Source organism: Phodopus roborovskii, unplaced genomic scaffold (genome assembly GCF_943737965.1).
Source record: "Phodopus roborovskii unplaced genomic scaffold, PHOROB, whole genome shotgun sequence".
Taxonomy (NCBI): domain Eukaryota; kingdom Metazoa; phylum Chordata; class Mammalia; order Rodentia; family Cricetidae; genus Phodopus; species Phodopus roborovskii.
Window position 1 is genome coordinate 21,194,668 of NW_026126563.1, and position 20,407 is coordinate 21,215,074.

The 20,407-nt window shown below is 40.2% G+C and overlaps 1 protein-coding gene across 1 annotated transcript in view; it reads right to left on the bottom strand.

Moving 5' to 3' along the window:
• Positions 1–15,887: 15,887 nt before the first annotated feature.
• Klhl14 (kelch like family member 14) overlaps positions 15,888–20,407 on the bottom strand; it is a 101,813-nt gene continuing 97,293 nt past the window's right edge. Inside the window, exons 7-8 of the mRNA XM_051202080.1 lie at positions 19,208–19,365; positions 15,888–16,654 (exon numbers count right to left, since the gene is read on the bottom strand). Coding sequence (XP_051058037.1) covers positions 16,514–16,654; positions 19,208–19,365 — 299 coding nt within the window. The 3' untranslated portion in view covers positions 15,888–16,513. The remainder of the gene's footprint in view (positions 16,655–19,207; positions 19,366–20,407) is intronic.

Consider the following 20,407-nt stretch of genomic DNA (forward strand, 5'->3'; position numbering starts at 1 on the left):
TTTTTATTGTATTTAGTTTTTGGGGTCCTGAATAATCTTCATCATTTCATTTACCCATGCATTTAGGTTTTCTTGGACATCACTCAAGCTTTTATTGGCATCTTCATGTAGTTCAATGAAATGTTGGTTTGTGTCCTCTTTATTTCTTGAACTCTTTGATAAAGTTTAAGATTGTTTTAAAAAATCATTTATCCTGGCCTTCATATAGGTAAGTCTCATTAGGGAATATTTCAGTAAGGTTAGTGGATTTGATGGAAGGCACGCTGTTTTGGCCATTATTATTGCTTTGTTTTTGTGATTTGACCTGGACTTCTTTGATTGTGCGTCTGATGTGATAATCTGGATTTCCTTAGACTGGGTGAGGGCAGGAAGTGGGTAAAATGAGCTAGGCCAGGTAAGGTTTGTAAATGGACTATTTAATTCAATGGGGAAAGATGGTTCCCAAACCAAGGGTCTGGAGCTAGGCCCATGGAATGTGGCTGACAAACAGGGAGGGTTCGCAGGCTTTGGGACTGGAACTAGGCTTGTGTCTTTGTGCTTTTTAGAGATTAGGTACACAGACTTGTCCATAAAGCTTCCTCAGAAGTTAAAAGTTGCATTTTTGGGCCAGATCAATTAAGAACACTGTTCTTCTGGAAGATGCAGGGTTGAATACCAGCACCCATGCTGGCTCACAAGTATCTGTCACTCTAGCTCAAGGGAATCCAATGCCTTCTCTGGCCTCTAATGAGTATCTGCGGTGCATGTGATTCACAGATATACATGCAGGCAGAACACCCATATCCATAAAGTAAATAAATAGAGGAGAGATAGATAGATAGATAGAGAGAGAGAGAGAGAGAGAGAGAGAGAAGAGAGAGAGAGGACCTGTACCATGTCTGTCTGCCTGCTGCCATGCTTCCCGCCATGTTCTGAAACTGTAAGCAAGGCCCCAATTAAGTGCTTTCTTTTATAAGTTGTCTTGGTCATGGTGTTTTGTTCCAACATTACAACAGGAAAGACCATAGCCGCTGAATTGGTTTTCCTGCTTCTTAGTCCTTTAGAGTTGGTGATTTTTACAGAAAATCTGATGCAGCAACTATGAAAACATGTGCTCAGATTTCTTGCATATTTGGCTGACAGCCCCAGCCACTTGCTCTGGATCCATAATCACGCCCTATGAATGGCTCCTATACAATAACTGAGTATTTTATGAGTAATAAACTAGTGTAATTAGGTAGAGAACCTTTCTGAATAGTGAGTGACTTAAGCTAAACAATTCCCACTGGCTTGCTTCTAATCTTGAAATTTTGCTATTGGCTCAGTCTCTTCAGATCCAGTCCTCTTTCTCTCTCCTTCAGAGCATCAGGCCAGAATGGTATTCTCAAGATTACCCCACCTCTATTGGCACATTCTCTTTCTACTTAACAAGACACTCCTTGCTCAGCATATTTCTTTCTTTTTTCTTTTTATTTTATATATTGATCCCAGTTCCCTCTCCCTCCCTCCCTCTCCTTTTTCTTCACTCCTTCCCATCCTCTCTCCCTCCCTTCCCCTTTCCTTCTCTCCTACCCTCTCATGCCCCTGACTACCCTCTCCTCCCCTCCCCCTCCACTCCACATGTAGGGTGATGCCCTCCAGGAGGGATCATCTAAATCTGTCAAGTCATTTGGAGTAGGTACTAGGCCTTCTCTCCTGTCTCTAGGTTAAGGGGAATGTGCTCCCAAAGTCCTTTTGTGCACCAGGGATACATCCTGGTTCCACTGTCTGAGGTCCCTTAGACTGCCCAGGCCTTCTAGCTGAGACCCATGTTCAGGGGGTCTGAGTCAGTCCCATGCTGGATTCCCAGCTATCAGTCCGGGGGCCCATTAGCTCCTCCTTGTTCAGGTCAGCTGTCTTTATGTGTTTCTGCAATCTGGTCTTGTCCTCCCTCTCTGCATCTGAATTACAGTCCAGCTCAGTGTTTAGTTGTGGGTGTTTGCTTCTGTTTCCATCAGCTACTAGATGAGGGCTCCATGATGGTTGGTAAGTTAGTCGTTAATCTCATTATCAGGGAAGGGCATTTATGGTAGCCTTTCCAGTGTTGCTCAAATTGTTAATTGGGGTCTTGTAGGTCTCTGGACATTTCTTTAGGTTCAGTTTTCTCTTCAAACCTATATGGCTCCCTCTTTTATTCTCTCTCTCTCTCTCTCTCTCTCTCTCTCTCTCTCTCACACACACACACACACACACACACACACACACACACACACACACACACACTTCTTACAAGTCTACCCTCATCTTGGTGTTTGGTTTTTAGAGAATCTAAACTAACACACGTTGGTACTAATATTTACTAGTTTGCAGCTTCAAAGATTTTGAACCAATTTTAATTTGGGACAGCAGGAAAAACTCCACCTAACATTATTGTATATGTACTGAAGGTCCACATTCTGCTTTATTTGATAAAATACTAGACAATTCAAACCAAAGTAAGAACAACATCATCATCATCACCACCACCACCTTTTGTATGTGTGTGTAGGCTTGAATAAACAGAACATTTGAAACCAAATTATTTTGGTTTTGATTCCTGAGAGAATTCTCCAGCTTTGCAGTTTACCCTACTTCAATAAACAGAAGCAGTACAATACAGAAGGATTTATTTGAGACTGTGAGGCCAGTTTACGATTCATAGATTTTTTTCTTCTTTACTAACAATGTTCTTGAAAGCATTCCTTCATCTTCCCACATGTAAAAAACACGAAACTATTTGATTAAACCCGGGGCAAAGCCCTGTCATTCCCATTTCGCATCTCATGACGCTAAGGCCAAGGAAGAAGACTTTATTTGACCTAAGCCAACCCAGCTAGGACACAACAGAATCAGAACTGGATAGGAATATTAGAGACTGTGTAGTCTTTGCTCTTTTCTTCTATTTAGAACCACATCCAATAATCTTTACAGCATTTCCAATAATTAATTTTATGGATCTATACACTTGGAGTTAAAAAAAATAACACTTTGTCTAAACCCATATTTAACTGTGCCTAGATATTTTCTATTAGTGATTGGAATCACCTTATTGGACAATCTTAGTTTGTTTTTCATTGGCTGCTTTACTGAGCCTCATCAAATGTATTTGCTTTGCAGAGCTACAGTGGATTAATCCTGAATAAGTAATTTGGCAACGTTTTTATTCATTTCTATGGAAACCATCTATTTGGATTTTCAAATATCAAGATCATGGAGATTTGTTGCAGTCCAATAGCAATCTTAGTTACAGCAGTGTCAGCTTACATATTAAGGGCACAGTTTTGCTTGGGTGGCCCTTCAGAAATCTGTAATTGGTGTGGAACACTGACACTCAGAGAATGAGCGAGGCCGCTGCAGATTAACAGTCTTGGTGAAATGGGCCCCTTGGAGCTTATTAGTTCTATCTGCTTCTGTATTAACCTCTCGTTGCCCACTAGGCCATTTGATCTGCCTCTGCTGGTGCTGAAAGAATCGACCTTGAATACGAGGGTCTAATGGACAGTCCAAGTAATATCTTTCTTGACCTTTTCCCCATAGACAAGCCTCCTTAATCTTTAAAAAAAAGAAACCCCGCTTCCTTTTCTGCAGTCAGGGCCTCATCTTTTCATTCTGAGGGTGTATGTTTGTGTCTCCAACATCAGTTCACTCTCACTGTGACTGGCTTTTGGAGTTCTTTGGGTTGTGGTCACTCTTCTCAAGGATGCATGTGTGTGGAGGGTGGACACGGGATGTTATGCATTATATACTTCCTGGGCACTTTGACCATGTAATTTTTTAAAAAAAGCATCATCATAAAAAATGGCCTAAAGGGCTAAGGTCATGATAGATATTCTGGTATGTATGTATATATGTGTATATATAGTATAATATATATGTACATATAAGTATATATATGAATATGTATGTATATGCACACAGACACCCTGTGTCTGCTTGTCTTTCCTTTTTGCTTTCTAATCAGTGACTTATTTAAAAATATTTATTTTATTTTACTTTTGTGTCTGTTTGTGCTTCTGTGTAGGTATGTGGATGTCAACTTAGGTGCTGGTAGAAGTCAGAAGAAGGCATTGGATTCTTTGGAGCTACAATAACTGGTGGTTGTAAACCATATAACATGTGTCTTGTGCAAAAGCAGTATGTTATTTTAAATACTGAGCTGTTTGTTAAGTCTCATAGTCAAATAATTTTTATCCAAAATAGTTTCTTAAAACATTGGTTAACTGGATATCTGGGAAACCGGCATAGGATCGTCTCAGACCCCCTGAACATGGGTGTTAGTTAGGAGGACTGGGAAGTCTCTGGGGCCTCTGGTAGTGGATCAGTATTTATCCCTAGTAAACAAGTGAACTTTGGAAGCTCATCCCACATAGAGGGATACTCTTTCAGCCTAGACACAAGGGGGAGGACCTAGGCCCTGCTCCAAATGATGTGACAGACTTTGAAGACTCCCCATGGAAAGCTTTACCATCCCTGGGGAGCAGAAAGGGGATGGAGCGGGGGTAAGTGGGGGAGAACAGGGGAGGAATGGAGGGTGAGGGAACTGGGATTGACATATAAAACAACCTTGATAAAATTTAAAAGAAAAATTTATCATGAAAAGGAAAGAAAAGCACTCCATGATGAGTAGATACAAAACACAAAACAAAACAACAACAACAAAAAAAAAAAAACCCAAAAAATCGGTTAACTACAAGTGATATAGAATATGTAAGGCAGCATATCTATCAGTTCTGAGATATTGTTATATTTCTACAAGTGATATAGAATATGTAAGGCAGCATATCTATCAGTTCTGAGATATTGTTATATTTCTATGAGGGTCAGAGTGCATTTTAAAAGTCAACCCAGAGGCTATCGATGGAGGACTGAGTCACAAGCACTTTTAAGAACTCTTTATCTTGGCTTCGGGCTAGGACTGGTGTCACGACTGTATCAGCTGTGTCTGACTTGTCACTGTCTGTCTCCTGCAAGAATCAGATAGAGGTTTCACCTGGGAAATTTAAGCCGTTTGTCTTTCGTGAAAGAAGAGCTGTGTTTGTTTGTTCACCTCCATCCTGCTACTTGCTTGCTATTAAAGGTATATCATGTTTTCTTTTTTCTTGACTAATTAACCAATTACATGTTTCTAATTTCATTATTTGTTTTTCTATCCTGCATGTTATTATTCTAATAATGATTAACCTAGAAATCACAATATATATCTTTGACATTACAAATGATTAATTTAGCATCTTTAATATTTCTTGGAGCTCAACACACCATTATTTCTAGAAATTCTCCACTTTTTGTTACTCTTTCACATCTCTTGGATGATTTACATATTTTAACTGTTGGTGCATTTTAAGTGTCACAAAAGCTCATAATAATTACATATTCCAAACTCGTTTTTGGCTACACATGCAGTGTTTCTTCCCGTGTCTTTCATTCTCTGGTGTTATGTTCCTCGTGTGATCATTTTAGTTTGTCTGAAATTCTCTGTTTGCTATTTCTTTGAGTGCAGACCAGTTGTCAATGAAGCCCCCTGTTTTTGTTTCTCTGTCTTTTCTTTGTTTTTAGTTAGAGGAGTAGATTTTCAGCAGATACAGAACTCTGGGCCTGCCTCTCTTAGTTTCAGCACTTTCACAATATTATCCCGGTTTATCTGGCTTCTGTTATTTCTTTCAAGAGCTAAGTTCAAAGCTGCACTGTTTCTCCTTTAATTTTTTTCCTTTCCTACTTTGAAGACTCATTTCTTCTGTTTTGGGGGAGTCTAACTAGTCTGAACACATTGCCATTCAGGCCAGTGCTATGTGGCTTAGTCTTTATCCTGCTTTGAACCTCCCAAATCTGTCTCGATAGCCTTTATTAGCTTTGGCAAACTCTTGCCATCCTATCAATTCTTGGCCTCGTGGCTTGGACCAAGAATAGTTTACTACTTCCCATGCTCTCCCTTCTCCTTCAGAGCAGAACCATACATTTTGACCAGATTTCATAAGTCTCTTTCGCTTTAACACATTTACCCATTTGTTCTCCCTGCACATCTATTTCTGTCTTTTCTAATAGTCTCTCTTCCAGCTTGTCAGTTGAGGTTTCTCTGCCGGATCTAATTTGTTGTTAATGTTGTTGGTGTTTGTTAATCTTGGTTGTCAACTTGACATGATGCAGATTCACGTAGGAGACGTACCTCTGGGCATACCTGTGAGGCTGTTTCTATATCAGATTAATTCAAGTGGGAATACTCACCCTGAATGTGGATGGTGCCATTCACAGGGCTGAGGTCCAGACTGAAGAAAAAGAAGGCAGGCTATGTACCAACACTAACTGTTCTCTGCTCCTGGCTGTGGATCCCATGTGACCAGATGCCTCAAGCTCCTTCTTGACTCCCCTCCTCTCAAATCATAAGCCCAAATAAAGTCTCCTTCCACATGCTTGTCCTTGTCAGGAGTTTCATTGCAGCAATAAGGAAAGTGACTAATTTGGGGTCTTATACTGACAATTTAAGGTGTTCCATTTTTAGTTGTAGAATCCTAATTGTATTAAAAACTGGATTCTAATTCTACAGCACAATTCTGCATTCTTTTACTTTATTTTATTCACATGTTCTTTTTTCTAATGTGCTTATCACATTTATGTCTTCTTTGCTTTTGCTTTGGGGTTTTGTGATTTGACATTCTTTTATGCAGGTCAAGTAAAGAAGCAAACATCTCAGTTCGTGTTCATTCAAGGGCTGAGTCTGGCAGGTTTACTTATCCTGTGTTTAGATTGAAACTTTCCTGATGGCAAGTCTTCAGGGTTTTGTCAGAGCTTGATCTCTCCTCAAATTTATAAACACTTAAGATTTTTCTCTTCTTAATCTTTTATCTCCAAGGGTTTTAAAATATCCATGCCTTTATTGCTTGGTAGGTTTTGGTGGTACTTAGCTTGAACTCAGAACATTGTATGGAATAGGCAAGTGCTCAAACACTGAGCAGTATCTCTAGCTCCAAATTACATGTCTTGAAGCAGTGAGTGGCTGTGCTCACCCAAAATGGCTAAACACTGTGACACTGTAGTTTTCTTTCCTCTGCTTTCTAGAAGTTTTGGGTTTCTCCATCTTCTCGCAGAACTCTGTAGCTCCAAACTCCAGGTTTCGTTTGAGAAGATTGTTTTACTAAGATTAAGGTTGTGTGTTCTAGGCTTTAATTGTATCACTCTGTTTCTATGACAGTTACTAGGCTTCCTATTTGTCCTCACCACACCATTAGTATTTGTCTTAAAACAAGGTTGATAAATTTGGGAACAGAACTTGAAAATGACCTAAAGGATTAAAAGATTAGCTCACATTGGAGTATTGTTTTCTTAAGAAGATTGTTTTGTTTGTTTATTTGTTTTGGGGTTTTGGTTTTTTGAGACAGGGTTTTTCTGTGGCTTTGGAGCCTGTTCTGGATTTAGCGCTTGTAAGCCAGGCTGTTCATGAGCTCACGGAGATCCTCCTGCCTCTTCCTTCTGAGTGCTGGAATTAAAGGCATGCACCACCACCGCCCAGCCTTTGGAAGAATTTTAATAAGCCTTACTCTAGGTTTAATAACACTTGCTGTGCCCATGCAGCCAGAGCACTGAGCTTGGTAAAGGGTGTCGGGATTGAAACACTTAACAGACCACCACAAGAAGTGAAGAGGAAGCTACTGCCATTTATTACAGAGAGTAATGGGCTTATATACCCAAGCCAGGGGATGGGCTAAGCATAGGAGAAAATCATGCACCACCCACATCTGGGGTCAAGGCACAGGCACTGCACATCGGAAAGTTAATGAGAACAACCTTGTTTGATCAACCTTGAGAGCACGGGAGTTCTACAGCTGAGTAGGGAGGACGGAAGCTGTAAGGGACAAATTTCCCAACAAACACTATCTTCATAACTCTCTAGTAAGGTCTTATAGTATTGCTGTTGGCCATATGAGTTCATGTGCTGTTGGAACTCTTGGCCTTAATGCTTTTGTCATCAATTATGTCATCATTCAACACACTAACCTGGAGTTGACTGTAGTAATTTACCTTAACCTTGTGTTTTTGCCTATGAAGATGCCTTGGTTATTATTATTTAATGTATTTTCAAGGACTATCTTACAAACATTAATAGAAAGAAGAAATCAATGTTTTCCTATGTAATTTTTTAAAATTGATGTTACACGGATCCCTTTCCCTCTTTCTTTTAAATCCTTTCTGTCTGGAACAACCACAGCACCCATTTATATGTTTTTATCCACATGGACCGTGTATATGGATGGTTACTTGTGTATATTCCTATTCTTCAGCGTGCACATCAAAGAGCTTTCTGCACAGGGGGCAGTAAAAATAAATAAGGGCTGTCAGCTTAATACTAGGAATACCAAGGGATACCAAGGGATTAAGTTCAGACTCATCCTCATTGTTTGCAAAGAGAATATCTCGGATAATGAAGCAGTATTTTCTGAGGTGGGACTAGAACCACACTGGTGCTATTCCCACTGTGTACTGGAGGGAGATTTCACAGTAGGGTTAAAATTCTCATTCTTAGGACCATCAAACAGTAGAAAAACCCTGAAAAGGTGATTGGGTTGCAGCTACTTACATACCTTTGTATCAACAACTATTATAGGAATTGTTGTGGCAGTCACAATTGAGAAGATCCAACTATCACCTTTGTTTTCATAATGGTAGGTTTAATATCTTTGAGTCAGAAATGTTTCCACTATAACAAGAAATTCACATCCCTCAGATACTCCCTTGTATTTTGTGAATCTGTGCACAAGAACCTATGAGAAAACACATTTCATGCATTGCCTATTCTACATCAGGAAGCTTAATTGAAACAAGATAACAAGATATATATATATATATATATATATATATATATATATATATATATAATGCACACACACACACACACACACACACACATATATATATATATATATATATATATATACAGAGGGGGGGTTACCATCAACACAAGGAAGTATCTTCTAGAAGCTATGTGAATAGTACAGGTAGTAAACATTCTAATAATTGAGAAGACAACCATCCTAGGGGTGGTCTAGCCTGAGGTCTGGATTCTATCTTGTCTTTGGACCTCATGGAGTGCATTTACCCCCAGAGGACTTGGACTTTAATGTCTTCTTTCTTTCCGGTGTGTTAGATTAATATGGCTACTCATCCTGAAAGAGACATGAACTAATTTAATAAGGCAACTCACTTCATATGGCTTTAATAGTCTGAGTCACTTTTAAGGAAAACTTGTAAGATGAGTAAAGAATTTCCTGTGAACTTCATGAGTGCCATCTGGCTTCAAGAGGAGTCTCAGTCTAAGCCCGGTCACAGAGAAAGCACAGCTTAACACAGCAATTCTGGGAAGGCCTGGAAGCAGGGGAGGGGTTGTCACATGTCTCTCCAGAAATGTTACATGACTAAAAGGATCACAGATGAACAAAATGAACCATGCCATTGGAGAAATAGAACTTGTTCTTGTTTCCAAGTGTAATGGTGTCACAATACTAATAACTGGTAGGAGAAAACTTGTAGGAATCACAAAGAACATGCCAGAGTGCTGTTTCAAAACTATCTGTGACATGACCATGTCCTTCAGAATTTGCTAAAGTTCATTCATTCAGTGTGATTAGGAACTGTTAAAAATCATCATACATACCACCTCACCACATGCAATCATTTGGCAAAATGTTAACTTATGTTATGAAAGTAAATGTTCATAGCTAGTAGAAAAGTTGCTTGCTTCTTTCCCTTAGAAGTTTTCATGGTGCTTTCTGGTACTATGAAAGCTAGTTCTCATGAATAAGCAACAGGGACCAGCATATCACACTAATACTAAGGGTTCAGGTCAGATCCAGCTCAGGTCCTCTGGGTCAGAAAAGCTTGGTATCTTCAGCAATAGGACTTACTTACCACCTCTGGGTGGAATAGCATATCCTGTGTATTTTGGGAGTCTGTTGGACAACCTTGACTAACAACTCAAAACAACTTTCATGCCTGGTGTTGGGGCAATGACCACCACCAACAATGAACAACAAAAAACAATGAGCAACATCACACACTAACACTTAGGGTTCAACAGCAGCAAGCATGCATACCTTGGTGTTAACCAACAGCTCTCTAAGTAGACTAAAGCCCCCTCAACATGATGGCACTATGCCTGGTATTGGAATCCTACCCAGCTACACAGCGGTAGTGAAGTCATGGATTCTGGAAGAGAATTTACAGTATAATTCCTAACTACATTATAAATATGTATTATTATACATAACCGGCAGGTATAGTTTTCACACCTCATCAAAGCAGCTTCTCTGTGCAAGGGACATGGGCCATTTTGGAAAACCAGGACCCATCAAAATGCAGATAATGGGAGAATATGTGGTGCTCAGTTCCAACTGATGGACTTAGAACACAGCCCTTCCACCTAAGGCTCAGGGAGCATTGCAAAAGAGGGCGCAGAAGATTATAAGACCAGTGGAACAGGAAATCTGCTGTGAGAGTGTGTCTCCTAAAAATGTTAGAGAGTCTATGCCTATGATCAATATGGCCACCTAAGCAAGGTCTGAACAAGGATGACAGCAATGGATATGCTAACATGGGAGGGGACCACTCATGGCTCAATTCTAGAAAAAGAACTATAGACCATTGAGGAATGTTGAGTGAGAGAAATTGTCATCTTCAGTGCAGATTTGCCTAACTGGTTATTCAAGACCAATTGTTCAGCCCTAGGATCATCTATATATAAGTAACATTGTGTGAACTGAGCAGGTTGTATTTATGTATTGAGGAACACACACACACACATAAAACAGCAGCAATTAAAGTAGAAGTGACCATGATTTAGAGAGAGTTTGCAATTAAAGAGTTGCATGGGAAGAGTTTGAAGGAGGAAAAGAAAGGGGGTAATGATGTAATTATTATAATCTTAAAAAATAAAATTCTTATTATTAAAAGTATCTATTTAGTTGTTATGGAATGAATAAACATATAAATAAAAGGGGCTGGGGACAGCCCAGACTCCAAAAGATAAGAGATATTTTGAATGGTGCATTAAAGGTAATTTTCTTTCTTCCTCTTGTTCTTGCCCACACTTCCATAATTAAACTGTATTTATAACTACTAAAATTTCACTTTTATTTAACAAATATCTTGTGGCTCATATTATGCTTTATCACTAAGTTCTAAGGACCTCAAATCTGGTAAGAGGGTCAGGTGTATTAGACCCTGAAAATAGCATAGGATAAAGTCAGAGACCCCTTTGGTTAAATGGAAGTGGGGTGAAAAATACTCACAAGTGTTGTGATCACAAAGGCTTAGTGGAAACAGAATTTGAACTGGACCTTGAAGGGCAAGCATTTCATAGATCACATTGGGCATGAAACGATGTTCTTTGTGGAGAAAATTCACAAGGAAGGGAAAAGATGGAGGAACATGGCTGTATTTGTGGAACAGCCAAAATTCACATTGTGAAAAAGGAAACGAGACTGAGGCTGAGGGGCAGACAGGAAGGTGTCTTGCCGGCTAGGCTAAAAGGTGTGCTAGGCTGCTGCACCCAATAGCTGGGGGAAGTATTTTACATGGTTCTTTATGTTTGTTCCTCCTAACCGTGCATTTTCAGGAAAACATTATCACTTATATACGAATGATGTAACTGAGAATGAGAAAACTTTACCTTCCAAGGACACAAAGCCAGTGTCCTCTCTGCCCTGTTAAACTTCACACCACAATTGGCCTTGTCACATGTATCAAAACTGCTCACTTTACTCTACAACCCATACTATTTATGTCAGGGGGGAGAAAAACCATCCTCCAACTAAATTCCATGATAACCAAGTGGCTGATAGGAGACATCTCTTGTAGGCAGCTGGACATAGTGGTTAGAAAAAACCCTTAAAGTGGTGAAGTGGTGATATTAACCCAAGCTCTGTTCAACCTTCTCACAATGTGTGGGTGTAAGTGTCCACACTTACAATGTGTCAAATGATAGAAGGCCTCGCCAGATGCCACTTTTTTGATATTAGACATCTCAACATATAGAGTGACTATATTAATGACTTTCCTCTCGTTGTGACAGAACACCTGGCGAAATCAAACAGAGGAAGGAAGGCTCATTTTGGTTCAGGGTTTGAGTGGACCGTCCATTGTGATAGGAGGGCACTGAGGAGCAATGGTGGAAAGCTTGTTATATTGAGTTCACAGTCAGTCAACAGAGGGTCACCAATGCTGCTGCTCATCTGATTTTCTTCAATTTTATTCAGTCTTGGACCTGACCAATGGACGGTGTCACTCACGTGCCTTGCAGGTCTTCTTTCCTCAGTCAGACCTCTCTGGAAATACACTCAACTCACAGACACACCCTAAAGTGTGTCTCCTACATGATTGTAAACCTAGTCAATTTGACAGCAAGCCACTGCAGCCACTGAATTTGTTCACTGTATACCAGCTTAACCTGTTACAGCAACACTAAACGAACTAAATATCCATGAAGAAAACTCAGCCAGTATTCAGCGTGTCTCGTTATGCAGCCCAGATCTCTGTTCTATAGCTGTGGTACATGGGCCGGGCTATCGAGTTGAGGATTTTCTCACAACTTACCTTTATCCTCATCTCATTTTAGTTCCCACCAAACTTTCAAAAGGTAATGGATGGTGTTGGTATGCTGTGGCAGTCTTATTTGTTCATGCATGTCTGTGTGTGTAGTTTTTAAATACAGATGTCCCTGGCTTTTGACTTGAGATAGTGTAAAGGCAAGATGCGTTCAGAAAACAAACAAACTATACTTCAAATTTTGACATTTGATCATTTTTTTAAGATTAGTGATGCATGGTGTAATTTTTTTTTTTAAAAAAATGATGCTGGGCACTGGTAGTGAGTCATGGCTCTCACTGCCTTGAAGGTGATTTTCTACAATGGATTGTATTGCTAGGGTGTTCAGTAAGGTAAATGAGACATACTTTCAAGTTACAATATTTTCAACCTCTAATCTTTGCTAGGACATGACCATATCATCAGCTGAGAAGCACCTATATTTTGATATAAAGAACCAAGTTTAATTGGAAGTATGACATTCCTAACAATGCCCTCTGGTATTGTGTATCGATGTTGACCAGAGCCAGACACCCAGGGACAGATCAGCTTGGAGAGAACAAATCCAGACTTTAAGGTAACAGACAGTTCTCTCTGGGCCTATTCCCCTGACTGTTATCAGCTAGGAGGCATATTCTTGGAAAGAATGTATTTTTTTTTTTTTCTCTTCAGAAGATTTCCTCTTCTAACCTCAGATTCAGAGTTAAATGATGTAGCTTACATGTGAACTCAAACTTGGTGGTTTCTTGAGATTAGGAAAACGACAAGCATGTCCTCAATTGCTCATATAAGTTGGCCTCCGGGTGTTTGGAAGAAGCCCTGCTTTTCTGCTTGGCTTACATGGTGCCAATGGAGACTGCATTTGGGAGGGATTTTTGTTTCAAGTGTACAGGAGAGGAGATGCAGTGGAAGGAAAAAGAGATTCATTGCTCTTGCTTTCAGGAAATACTGAGGGGGGTTGTCAGCCCCTTGTGAATTCCATCATTTGAGCAATGTTCTGGAAAATGTCAGAGCCACTCCCAACTTGCAGGCCTCAGTTACTAGGTCCCGCCTTTACAGCTCTTTGCCAGGAGGGTGGCTGTACTGGTTGGGTTTTGGCAACTTGACCCAAACCTAGACATAGCAGGGAAGAGGGCATCTTAGTTGAGAAGATGCCTCTGTAGGCTGGTCTGTAGGGCGTTTTCTGGATTAAAGATTGATGTGGGAGGGCCCAGTCCACTATGGGTAGTATTGCCCCATGTCAGGTGATTCTAGGGTATATAAGGAAGCAAACTAAACAAGCCAGTGAACAGCCTCAGCTCCTGCCTCCAGGTTCCTACCTTAATTTCTTGCCCTGACTTCCCTGGGTGATGGGCTGTGAAGCAGAAGAATATGCCAAATGAACTCCATTCTCCCCAAGTTGGTCTTGGTCAGTGTTTTATCATAACAATAGAAAGCAAACTAGGTCTGTGGCTCAGTTGCTTCCTTTAGGTCTAAGTCTTTCCCTCTTTCCCTCTGTCTCACCCACAGACCCCGTAATTACCATGCACAGTTTCTTTGTCAGACTTGCTTTAAAGGGAAACCAACTTTCCCACTTTGCATTTATATAATTGATTTAATGAAATAGGAGCTCCCATGATTCTTTAGGAAGCGTGTGGCTGCTTTAATACACATCTACATGCACTATTGGTTACTAAGGTGGTTTCTAAGAATGTCCAGATACATTTAGCTATTCAGTCTTGGATAAATTCTGTCTTATTGTAATATGCTTTTGACCTGCAAAGCGTATCTGTAGAATAAAAAATATTTATGCATTTATATATTATAAACCTTGAAACAATCCAGTTTATACATGTGGTATATAAGGAGGTGTAGGAGAGACAGAGAAATTAGTACATAAAGTTTTTATTTAAACTTTTCCCCCTTCCAAGCAAGCTTCATTTACATTCTAGTACTGTACAAAATTTACATTTTCTGTGAATTTTTATTCACTTTTCACTTTCTAGAAGTTTGTATTTCTCTGAAATACAGAAAACTTTGCTTAGAGTTCTCATAAATGCTTTTATTTAATTTGGCTAGTGATAAAAAATAAAGCGAAGAGTAAATCCAAGGATAGCCGAAACCCTTGTATAAACAGCAACTTTTGGAAGAAATGGTGATGGCTAAGAATATGGTTTCTGAAACAGCACATGACCTTCAGAATGCCAGTGGGTGTTTCCCATATTCTTACTGCCTTTCTTTATATATTCGTACATCTTCAAGAGGGAAAAAATGAAAGCTGATTGCACTGGCTATGTATATATATATATATATATATATTCATATATATATTTTTTACAACGGATCCTTTGGATCTGAACATACAAATAAATACAAAAACAACAAAGATTGCACTTTCCTGTAGAAACATTGTTGGATTCTGGTATACCCAGCCATCTTGAGGTGCTTGTGAAAGCTCACCTTGAAGGCGTTCATTCTCCTCTGTGGCTTCCATTACTTGACATTTTGAGTATTACATCTGTTTAAGGGTTCAACAATTCTTTGAGATTAAAAAAAATATATTTAGGCATCTGTAAGTGCCAGTTGTTGGTCAGACTTAGATGTGTTCCTGTTTGTTTTGTTTTTCTGATTGGCCACAAAGAGACCTGGTCTGTTTGAGTCCCTAGAGACCAGTGTCAATTCTCATTTAATCCAGTCCAGGCATCTCTGTCTAGTGATGAGTGCAGGGATAATGAGAATGGAATGTCTAAAGCCAGCTCAAGGTGAGGAAGTGTACTGTCAGGATTGGCTATGGGCTAGTAAGCTTTTTAATAATTATTTTAAGACATTTAATTGTTTCACTTTCACATGTACAAGTGTGTTTTGTTTGTAAGTGTGTACGTGCCCTGCATGCGTACCTGGTGTGATGGGTACCCTGGAACTGGAGTTACGGTTGGTTGTGAGCTGCTACGTGGGTGCTGAGAAGCAAACCCAGGTCCTCTGCCTGAAAACCAAATGCTCCCTAAACCACGGAGCCATTTCTTGAGCTATAAGTCATGTGTTTTGAAAACCAGAAAGATAACTGGGGTTGTACTCAAGAGAAAATTTTCCTTGTGTGCCCACATTCCTGAAAGGGATTTGTCAGCTTTTATTATGGATTAAATTTGAGACAAACTGTTATCCGACAGAATTTCTGAAATATCCTGTGATGGAGTTTGTAGGTCTTATCTTTCGAGGCAAATTGTCCTGATGTTCACTTTGTGGAGAGCTATGAGAAATGAGGCGGCACATGCTTCTGGAGCTGAAGAGTGACAGACCGTGCTTTGTTTTCATGGAGAATCAAAGCCATGGAATGAGGATTGTGGCAGAGAACCAGCTGCCCAAGAGACAACTTTCTTTCCTCTCATCTCCGGGGAGCTGGAAGGAATACAAACTATGATGGTGTAGAAACAAAGATGCCCATCTTCCATCTCCTGTGGGTTTTGGTTACTGTGTTACCTATGGAGTTGGTGAAGAAGCCAAGCGCTACACATACAGAATCAAGAGGCAATTTCTGGAATGCAGGGTAATCATTCTGGTGGGTCAGATTTGGAATCATTCCTATACAAAATAGCCTCCAAATGTCAACGTCTATCACATGCAGTTAGGACACAATGCACAATACTGATCTCAAGTCTCTGGGGCCAGTTTTCTATGGTTTACCTTCTCTCTCTGAAAGTTCAGCTCCATGTGAGTTTGTATAAAGGTAGAACAAGTTGAAACCAGTTTGATATGGAAGATTCTGTCACCACAGTAAGTTGAGTGTGACCTGAGCTGCAGATGACAGTCTCTGCTCAAGAACAGGTCTCTCTCCTCTGGAGTTACTTATAAGTCAGAACGCAAAGGTGGCTTTTGGCAGTTGTACCACTGGAATGCATGGTTCATGCAGGACAGCAGCGTCCCCTGTCACTGCATCCTAGATCTGACATTGTGCCAGGGTATCCTGCTGTTATTTATTGTAGGGTACACAGGCTGGTAGGATGACTGTTGCACAGGCTGGGCCTGCCAGGGGTTCAGCCACATCGCCTTCCAGTTCAGTCCACGTTCCCTTTTCTGGACAATAGCAGATTGTAGAGGACTTGTAGGCACCCTGGAATGGCAGAGCAGGGATTACTCAGAGCAGCAATAGTCATGCCACTCTTCACAGCACCACTGGGCTCAGTGGATGATGAGAAATGTCATTCTGTAACTATGTTTCTCTTATTGGTTAATGAATAAAGCACTGTTGGCCAATAGGAAAGCAAGATAGGTGGGACTAGGAGACTAGAAGGAGAGAGGAAGTAGTAGGGAGGAGATTCAACATGGAGGAAAGAGAGCAGAACACTAGCCCCTCTCTCTGGTAAGATGAGACCATGTAGAAATACTTAGATTAATAGAAATGGGTTAATAATTAAGACAGAGCTAGCCCATAACAAACTAGTAACTGGCCTACAGCTTTATATCTAATACAGTGTCTCTCTGTGTTAGTTGGGGCTGACAAGGCAGTGAGACCAGACGGGCAAGGAAAACCTACTCCTAACACAATGGGTTTTAAACTGTTGGGTTTCTAGGAAATATTTGAAACTGACATTTCAAAATCTTGTAGGTTATGTGTGTGCATGTGTGTGTTCAGGAGCATGTGTGTGTGTGTGTGTGTGTGTGTGTGTGTGTGTGTGCAAGTGAGCATGCTTGCATGAGCATGTTGTGTGGAACTGGGACAAACTCTAGAGTTACTTCAGTCAAATGAAGCAGGATCTCTCCTAGGCGTGGAACTTGCAAGCAAGCTAATGTCTACCTCATCTACCTTCCCAACGCTTAAACTAAAATCGCAAACCATCACATCTGGACTTTGTATTTTTATGAGGGTCCTGGAGACTAAACTGAGGTCCTCGTGCAGACAAAGATAGGGCTTTACTGACCAAGCTGCCTCCCTAGCCCTTGTGGAATATTTTTGACAGCTAATGATCAAACTCAAATAAATACCTAGAGCATCTTTAATAGTCAATGATCACCTTCCAATTGGCTGGGAAATGGAAGTTTAAAGTAAAAATAGACAGACATTATTATTTAAATGGTTTCTTTGTTTTTATTTATTTTTTTACTGTGGAGAATGGGAGCCAGGACAGCGAGCCATTTCAGTGTAGACTGAAAATATCTCCACATACTGATTTATTTATTTTTAAGAGGCCACACAGGAAGTACACACTGGCTTTAATTTTAGTGCCTTTGTCAACTTTAAGGCTCATGATTGAGTAAAAATTTCCTTCTCAAATTAAAGCATAGGAAACAAATAAAAACCTCAAGAAAACTAATGGCATTTTCTGAACATATGTTCTTGGTGTCTGCCTGAATGCAGCTTTTCTCTTGTTGTGAACGATTTGCTGCAGACATCAGACACGTGTGTGAAAATCTAAGTTTCTCTGTCCACTTACTTTTGCCTTTATATAATTAGCCTTTTAATGTTCCTTAAAACTTTGTATCATAAGCTGGTTGAATACAAAGTAAATAAAACTAACGTTACTAAAACTCCAAGTCATCATAGTGAGGATAATGAAATTGACCCCTAGGCCTGAGGTCTCTCTTCATTTGAAGTAATCTAAACACATAGTCTCCTTTTCAAGATTTTTTATCTTTTCTTATTGTATGAAAAAATAGTATAAACCCAATTAAAAATATGAATAAGTAATAAAGAGCTTGAACCTAACCAATTCCTGACTAACCCAATCAGCTTCAGACTTCCAGTCTGGAGAACTATTTTAAGTGACAACATGTGACAATAGTCCCACCATGTGGGCTATTCTGGGTGACAGATGAGGTTATTTTGTCACCAAGTCAGGGAACACAAAGTGGGACAGAGGAAATGTGCTAGACAGAGAGGGGCCTAGGGGACACAATAACCACATATATGTAAGACTTAGTGGATCATGATGCCAGTGTTTTGTAAGCCAATAGGAAACATTTGAATGTGGATTGGACATAAAGCTACTATTGTTTTTTGGGGGTGTAATAAATGATGGTGTATTTCCATAAAAGAATAACATTTTTAAAAGATAAATACTGAGACCTTTATGGTGAAAGAGGACATTTGGGATTTGCTTCATTTTTTTTTTTCCAGTTAAACTTAAAAGGAAGGGTCTATTGATGAATGGTAACCCTGATGGCAAGGAAAGGAAAGTCTATCAATTTTTGTTTATGTTTGGACATTTTCATGTTGGGATGAGGCGTAAAAAGCATATTCATGCCCTAATTAGAATTCACAGACATTGAACAGTTAAGTTCCATGTCTTGCTCCTTCTGGTCAGAAACCTTTCAGATTCTCCTAGTCAATTTCTGAAGAACATTTGGACAATCATTTCATGTTGGTTTGTAGTTGGAAGCCAGACTTACAAACGCATGGGTTTAGGAGCAAGCTGGAGATGTAACCACTGCTGTGGGATAGTTGATGGGCTAGCAAGCTATTTCTACTGCATCTAGGCCAATTCTGTCTTCCTGCTCACAGTGCTGTGCCGCCTGCACACGGACCTGGTATTCTTAAAGGGTACATGTAGGATGATAGCACATTTGGGGGGGGGGACGAACAGAAGCAAGCTCACAGGAGGAGGAGGAGAGAAACAGACAGAACAAGCACACACGGGAGGAGGAGGAGTCAGACACCGACACGTACCATACTCCAGCTGTAGCCTCCCACCAGATAAATGCTGTCATCGAGCACCGCACAGCCAGGGCCACTTCGACCCTCCAGGATGGGGGTTTGGAGAATATTCCACTGGTCACCTTTTGGGTCATAGCATTCCACAAGCATGACATCAAGATGGGAGAAACCTGGGTGACAGAAAAGGCAAGCATAGAAGAAAAGAGTGACTCCACAGGGCTGGAGCTGAGACCTAAAAGGTTGTAATTTTGAAGATGCAAGTGCATAATTTCATTAGCTAAATTAGGAGACATGTCAGGAACTTCCAAAACAAAACCAAACCAAACAAAACACCAAAAGACTCCAACAGACTTTGGGTGTTTTGGATGAACTCAAATCAAGACTGCCTAAGTAGGTATCACAAGATTGATCACACAGGAGTAGGCCTTATAAATATGATTTATTATAGGGTTAATTTAAAAGATTTAAAACAACAATGGTCAAGACAAATAGCTTTACAGGCATCCATGCCTGTTTTGTTTTTAAAGGTGACATCTGCATGCAGAAGAATGGGTATTAGAACTCAGACTTCTGCAGACTAAACCATATTGTGTTTCTGGAATACTTAACCCTCTCAAAATGAGATTATGCACAATCCAAAAGCTCCTTTCTGCCTTCTTTCTCCTTCCCTACTGCCTCTTGCTTATTCTCCCTATCCACCAGTGCTGCCAAAGGGTCTTTGGTTGTTGGTTTGGTCTCTGTGAGCTTCTATGAGCCCAGGTTAGTTGGTTCTGTGGGACTTCTTGTGATGTGATGCCCTTGACCCCTCTGGCTCCTACAATTCTTCCTCCTTTTCTTCAGCAGGAATTCCCAAGCTCATTCTCAGGCCTAATGTTTGACTGTGGGTCTTATCTGATTCTGCCAGTTGATGAGTGAAGCCATTCGGGTGATTATTGGACTGGGCAATAGTCTATGAGTACAATATAATACTGGTAGGCATCATTATATTGATATATTTCCCTCCAGTTGTGTTTGGTTATATCCTGGATTTCTGGGTTATCTAGGCTCTGGGTCCTAGTCCTTCATGTATTGTAGATGGGCATGAGTCTCAGGTTGGGCCAGTCATTGGTTGGCTACTCCCACAATCTCTGTGTCACCCTTAGCTCAGCACAACCCACAGACAAGACAATTTTCATTCCTGAGAAAGCAGACAGTTTCTTTCAGGCCACTAAT